Genomic DNA, 7297 nt, shown 5'->3' with positions numbered 1-7297 from the left:
GCATTGGAAACCATGAGGGACACATCTCCCACCCCAAGGCTGGCAATCTGGATGAGAAGCAGTTCTACAGAGAACAATTCAATTCCACTTAGTGCACACGCTGCACGTATTTTGGCTGGTGATATTATTTGCATCACCAGCTCCTAATGATTTCTTAGAAGAGCACCAGGAGTCCTTTGAATATCAAGGGAGAGCCATTAAATAGTGCTTGCTTCTTAAAGATGTCTCAGATTGTCATCAGTGATTTGTCATACCACAGATTCATCAGAAGACAAAAAATGAGGCGATACTGACCCACAAGATTAATGAATGACTCTGTGCCCAGGAATTTGCAGAGCATAAAGAGCATAAACACAAAGACATTAGACGTTCTTTCTGTTCTTGATTACCACTGCAAATCCCATCCAATGTCTCTGATAGCATCACAGAGGACATCTGCAACCTCTCCTAGACCTTCTCTACTCTGTACTCTGTGCAGTTGTTCACATCTGCACAAACATTTCCCATTAGTATCTCATACTCAACACCATTAGCTCTGTACAGCAATCCAGTCTTTGACAGGATGCAGAGTAGAAATTCAGCCTCTAAAACATGTAAATATGTGGGAGAACATCACATGGAGCTGAGAAGAGGAGACACCACCTTTATGGAGAATAGCTGAGGAAAGCACCCCAGGTTTCCTCCACGCGGGCAGTCAGCAGCAGGATTGTCACAGTTCCGATGGAGCTTAGTCCAACTTTGAGTATGCCAAAGGCAAAAATAAAGGCACACATCTTGATGTGAGGGTTGAACAGAACTTGCATCCATCCATATTTACACAAATATTGAAATCATTGTAGTTTACATGAGAATAGAATCAGTTCTTAGTCTAATCCCCAGTTTTCACACACTTCTGGCATTCCAAAACTTTCACTTTAGGGGCTGAATATTCTATGCTAGGTCCATATTTCATCGAATCATAGTATTGTTTTGGTTGGAAAAGACCTCCAAGATCATCAAGTCCAACCACCCACCTAACAACATGGCCATTAAACCATGTCCCAAACCTCATGTCCACACCTGTCTTGAACATCTCCAGGGACAGCAACTCCACCACCTCCCTGGGTAACCTGTTCCAATTTAGAAGATGTTATTTATTTTAGAAGACAAAACCACACTCCTTCAGGCTGCTTTAGGCTCTCAGAACTTACCACACAATGACATGCAACAAAGAACTCAAGGGAAAAATAAAAAAGAAATCAAAAGACAGCAAGTTGCAATTCATTCGATGCATTGAACCTTTGAAGGTTTCTATCTTGAAGACTTCAGTAGCATCACTGAATTTCAATCCACTTGGTGGTGGCAACTGAAAATAACACAGGATATGGTGGGGATCAGTTGTGTATGTTCTGAATGTGCAGTCTATGAAAAATCTGTGGTATAGAAGGTCCAGACTGGCCAAAGAGACGAAAATAAAACCAAGCAACTGTTCCACGTGCACATCATGGTTGTAAGCTCTCAACCCAAACTGGGAGATTTAAAGTGTCTTCTGTGAAGTCAGCTATGCTGAACATTTGCAGTAATTTGGTTTGATGTCAGATTCCAAGTAAAATAAAACCTGTATTATTTGCTATGACTAAACATGAATAACTGCCAAGCATTTAGAAAACCTGCGGTGACCACAGAAAATTCCAGTCCAATAGGGCCCACAAATAAGGAAATGCTAAAACATCATTAAAATTTGCCTTTATTTTTCTTAAAGGGAGTACTACAGAAACCAAGTTGACTGTGTTTTGCAAGACTCTCTTCCCAATACAACAAATTTCCAAGAGGATCATGTACAGTATAAAACTGTAACTAACTTTTCTTGTTGAGGGCTACGGCAAAGTTTCTTCAATTGTTGTAATCTTGGAGAGCCTGAGCCATGAAAAGCTTGCCCAGGTTCTGTGCATTGAACTCCTTAATATTCTGGCAGTAGGTATTAATTTGACCTGTCAATAGGAAAGAAGAGCAAAAACTTGTCAGCTCTGAAATTCAGAAGGATATTTTAGAACATAGCTTTTAAAAAGCCAAATGTGCACGAACCATTCCGGACCAATGTGAGAAGCAACCGAAACAGCTCAACCATTCTACACCTGACAAATAGTTTTACATGTTCAGTATTCCCAAATAGGTTTGGGAAGAAGAAACTGAATGAGCAGGATAGGTAAGTTTGTATGTTCCAACCCCCTTTCATTTCCCTAAAATTCTATTGCTTACAAATTCCTGAAAAGATTTATGACATCAAAAGAATAAACAATTCTTGCTGCTGCACTGCCATCTTAATCACATCAATTGTTCAGTTTAGCTGCTCTAAAAACACTACAAGGCTGCATTCCAGTCCTGGTCTTACGCATCTCCTGTCCCTACTGAAATTTTTGCAGCAAATCTTTTTCAGTAGCAGCAGATTTAAAATTGTAGTACTCTTCTTTGACACTTCCTGCAGTCTTTTTTTTTTCCCCCACCTGTTATTTTCCTTTATTAGCTCCTTCAAAAATCACCAGGGTATGAAGTCAGTGCTTTACAAATCAGATATGCCCATCAAAACATTTTTATACACATAATGCTACAAGTTATTTCCCTTGATAGCTAGAAATAGCAAAACATGAAGCCATTTTAATCGAAATTAAGACTGTTTGGAAGACAAATAAACTCTCAATTGAATGCTCTATTTGAAAAGTTTTTAAATGCCCCAGAGACAAAAGAGCTAAGTTTTGTGTTCTTTATCCACAAACTTCAGTTAGTCTAAGTTGAAGAGGATGCTTGCAATTCTTCCCTTGACTATGGTAAGAGAGCAAATGAAGGGAGTGTTTTGGGTGAAAACTGTTAAGTGTAATAGTTTTCAATTCCTCCTCTTGTAAGGGATGATTCACCCTAAGCTATCACTTTTATAAAGCACAGCCTGAGACTAGCCTAGCAGTGGGTGGGGAAGAAAGAGCCCACTTTGGCGGATTTTGGGTAGAGACTCAGGTGGGGAGAGGGGAAGAGGGCCTTTGGGACTCTGTATACTTTGGGATATCTTTGCCACTATGCTTTATAGTTTTCTGTAACACACCACTTGCTTTTCCATTTAAACTTTCCATCACTATCCAGTCCATTTGTGTGAGTGACATTCTTTTGTCCCTCTCGGGGCAACAGAGGACCTGTCCAGCTCTAAACCAGGACAGCAATGAAAAATTAAAATGCTTTCTAAGGTAACAACTACACTTTTTCTGAAGCTAACATTCATCTATGAGAACACTGAAGAGGCTGCTAGGATGTTACCTGCAATAAGGAGTGACTCCATCCTTGGAGGTGGCTGTGGTGGTTTAAAGAGTTTGTTGATGTCCTCCTCGGGAAGAGGAGGTTCTCCTCGGCTTTGGCGCTGTATATTTTCTTGCTGGCGCCTCTGCTGGTACTGAAAATAAAGCAACAGAAATGGAATGCAACAGGGCTTGTAAAGCAGCAAAAAGTTTTTCTTTTCAGGTGCTCTTTACCAAACCAGAAGGTATGCTTTAAAAAAATGATACTTGTTCAGCACCATTCAGTTTATTTCATATAATGCAAAAGCAATTCACAGCTAATTTCAACTCACTGCTAACAAGCACTTCCTCTTCCACACTGACACCTTTAATAAGTGAGGCACTGGAAAATGATTTGTTACTGAGGTGGTGGCATTCATCTTTTAAAACATATTCATAGATACAAATACTGGATCTGATGAAAGGAGTACAGCATTGTAGATAAAGGTCTCCATTTCAGAATACAAAATTAACCAGGTTGGAAAAGACCTTTGAGATAATCGAGTCCAACCTATCACCCAACACCATCTAATCAACTAAACCATGGCACCAAGTGCCCCATCTAGTCTCCTCCAAAATACCTCCAGGGATGGTGACTCCACCACCTCCCTGGGCAGCACATTCCAAAGGCCAATCACTCTTTCTGTGATGAACTTCTTCCTAACATCCAGCCTAAACCTCCCTTGGCACAGCCTAACACTGTGTCCCCTTGTTCTGTTGCTGGTTGTCTGGGAGATGAGACTGACCCCCACCTGGCTAAAACCTCTCTTCAGGTAGCTGTAGACAGCAATGAGGTCTCCCCTGAGCCTCCTCTTCTCCAGGCTAAGCAACCCCAGCTCCCTCAGCCTCTCCTCATAGGGCTGCGCTCCAAAACCCTCACCAGCTTTGTTGCCCTTCCCCACACAAGAAAGAAAAACAAGGTCAGGATAGATAGGTATGAGAAGTCATGACCTGAAATAGCTACACAGAGCAGAAATACTCAATTTTATGCAAGTTAAAGGTCAAAACAACATTAATGTGAAAGGGGAAGGGAACTTGATTAAATAAGGTATTATAGCCCAAGAAAATATAAACTCTAAACTGAGAGCACAGTGGTGGCTGAAACAAAACAAATTTCTCCATTCTCCCACTTTGATTCTATTTCTCTGTGGGTTACCAGAGGATATATTAGGGTAGCATTTGTAGAAATCATTCTGCTATGTAAAAAGTGAAGAAAAAATTTTTAAAAACCCACCAAGATTTGTTTTCAGTGCTTCCCTTGCCCATGTAGATTACTCAAGCTTCTACAATTGAAGTAGACCATTTCTTCAGCTATTGAATAAACATTTGTTCTTGCAGAAGTGCATACATTCAAAAACAGGCATCTGAGATTTGATACTGTATGTCATAGCCAGGAACTAGTTGCAAGCTTTGTCTATCAAAGCCCTCATATTCAACACACACACACACACACTCACTCACAAAATCATACAATCAATAAAGTTGGAAAAAACCTCAGAGATCATCCAGTCCAACCTATTACCTAACACCTCATGACAACTAAACCATGGCTTCAAGTGCCACGTCCAATCCTTTTTTGAACACCTCTAGGGTCAGTGACTCCACCACCTCCCTGGGCAGCACATTCCAATGGCCAATCACTCTTTCTGGGAAGAACTTTCTCCTCACCTCAAGCCTAAACCTCCCCTGGCACAGCTTGAGACTGTGTCCTCTTGTGCTGGTGCTGGTTGCCTGGGAGAAGAGACCAACCCCTACCTGGTTACAACTTCCTTTCAGGTAGTTGTAGACAGCAATAAGGTCTCCCCATGTATTTTAAATAAATAAGCCTAGGAGCACAGGGTATGTACATACTTACTTAATACATTAATACTTAAATGTATCTGTGCACAAGAGTCTGAAAACAGTTCATCCTTGGTGGTATACTCCAGAGAAATCCCTTTTCTCCCCAGTAGTAGTGACAAATACATGTTTTTAGGCAACGTTAAAAATAAGATCTTAAATGACCATATTTGTATGTGAACTGCACGTAGCTGCTTCTTCCTTTGCATTACCCCATTCACTTCTCAGCAGTCTGCCTATTATTCTCTATTGAAACAGCTTGCTCTTAATCACAATTGCTCCATTTTAAAAATGAAGTTAAGACCACTAACTATGCTGCAATGAGCCACTACTAAAGCAGCTACGGTTTAGTAAAGAAATGAAGTGAGACACCATGGAACCTACTTTGCTCTGCTTTTCAAAATAAATAGATTCCCTTATTAACCAAACCCTTTGAAGTGGATGTCATCTTTCTTTTCAAATTAGGCAACAAAGGAAAACGATTTTTCCTGCAGATAACATGCATGAAGCTTCTTCATCCTCAGGAATTACAAAGCCAGGCAAGACCACCGATCATGCGCTGCTTCCCTAAGGTACTTCCTGTCCAAGCCAGACATTATTTAAGGGAAAAAAAGCCAATTTTGATTGAAAAATGGTCAGTGATAAAGCATTTCACGTGAACCACAGGTGCTCTTTTTAATAATTAGCTACTTTGTTTAGCAATACCTGCAATATTATCTTTAAAACAGCCTGGCCCATTTTCAGCTGGCTGATACTGAATCTTGCCATATGCCTGTCTGCAAGATTAAAGAGTTTAAATCTATTTTTCATGCAAGTACTTTTTGAGTAAGCAAGTTATTCATTAACTTCATTTATCACATTAAGTAAATTGCATTCACCAAAATCTGCTCTCTGGGCTTTTAAATCATTCTCATGGTGCTTTTTCCCCCCCAATTCACCAGCATTCTTCCGTAGTTAGACACAGCACAGCTTTGTCACATGCAGCAACAGCAAATAAAGCAACACCATCTCCAAATCACACAACAGTTGAGGTGGGAAGGACCTCTGGAGGTCACTTTGCCCAACTCCTCTGATAAAGCAGGCCACCTAAAGCCCATCTCCATGCTCAGTATTATCAGACTATTTTGGATTTTATAGAGGCCCTCTGGCATCAGGAATTAAAAATCAGCATACCAGTATCACTATCTGCTGACACAAAACATGACTGAAATCTCATTTCTGATCAGATAATAGTCCACTGTCTCTTAAATATGAACTATGTGGGGGGAATGGAAAAAAAAATAGAAATAGGTAGATTCAGATTGGATGCCAGGAAGAAGTTTTTCATCGAGAAAGTGGTGAGACACTGGCACAGGTTGCCCAGGGAGGTGGTGGAAGCCTCATCCCTGGAGGTTTTTAAGGCCAGGATGGATCTGGCTCTGAGCAACCTGATGTAGTGTGAGGGATCCCTGCCCATGGCATGGGGGTTGGAACTAGATGATCTTTGAGGTCCCTTCCAACCCTAACAATTCTATGATTCTATGTTTCTTTATTTCTAGATGCATGACTACATGTGATGGTGTTAAAACACGGTGTGTTTTGGAGCAGTTCACTTGCAGTTTCAGCTCTTTCATTTACTAAACCTCTAATCCTTGTGTCCACAGCATACATATTTAGTATATCAGTGTTGTCATGTTATCATAAATCACGAACAAACATGTAGCAGAGCAAAGAAAGATCAAGCTCCACTACATTATTAGCAGAAGTGAATCCACTGGATAATTCCCTACTTATCTAGGTCATTTTATGTATCTACTTAAAGAATGCTTCTGTAAGAATTTTATCCTGCTCAGATCAAAATTCATCTGGTCTTTGATAACACCACCCAACATGCATTTTGTGGGAAAAAAGAATCCTCTCCCACAGGCTTCCCATGGTACCAACCTGGTGCTTCTGCTGCTGCTGTTTGCTCACATTCCTCAGGTAGGTATTGTATTTAACAATGTCTTGGCTCATTTCGTCCACTCTGTCCATCAGCAGCTGCAGACTCTTCCCTAAGTGATTACTGAAATAGAAGAAACTTGTGTGAAAGACTGCATTTATTTTTAAGATATGTTCAACTTTAACATGAATTTCAAGTCACTTGACCAGCATTTCTGCACTAATGGCACAGTTTGCAA

The 7297-nt window shown here is 40.5% G+C and overlaps 1 protein-coding gene across 1 annotated transcript in view; it reads right to left on the bottom strand.

Moving 5' to 3' along the window:
- Positions 1 to 1710: 1710 nt before the first annotated feature.
- Positions 1711 to 7297, bottom strand: part of EIF3H (eukaryotic translation initiation factor 3 subunit H) — an 83617-nt gene continuing 78030 nt past the window's right edge. Inside the window, exons 6-8 of the mRNA XM_068163239.1 lie at positions 7062 to 7182; positions 3283 to 3415; positions 1711 to 1970 (exon numbers count right to left, since the gene is read on the bottom strand). Coding sequence (XP_068019340.1) covers positions 1873 to 1970; positions 3283 to 3415; positions 7062 to 7182 — 352 coding nt within the window. The 3' untranslated portion in view covers positions 1711 to 1872. The remainder of the gene's footprint in view (positions 1971 to 3282; positions 3416 to 7061; positions 7183 to 7297) is intronic.

The sequence above is a fragment of the Melanerpes formicivorus genome, unplaced genomic scaffold (assembly GCF_026170545.1).
Source record: "Melanerpes formicivorus ecotype bairdi unplaced genomic scaffold, bMelFor1.0.p_v2 SCAF_71, whole genome shotgun sequence".
NCBI lineage: Eukaryota > Metazoa > Chordata > Aves > Piciformes > Picidae > Melanerpes > Melanerpes formicivorus.
This window is presented reverse-complemented; position numbering and strand designations above follow the sequence as displayed.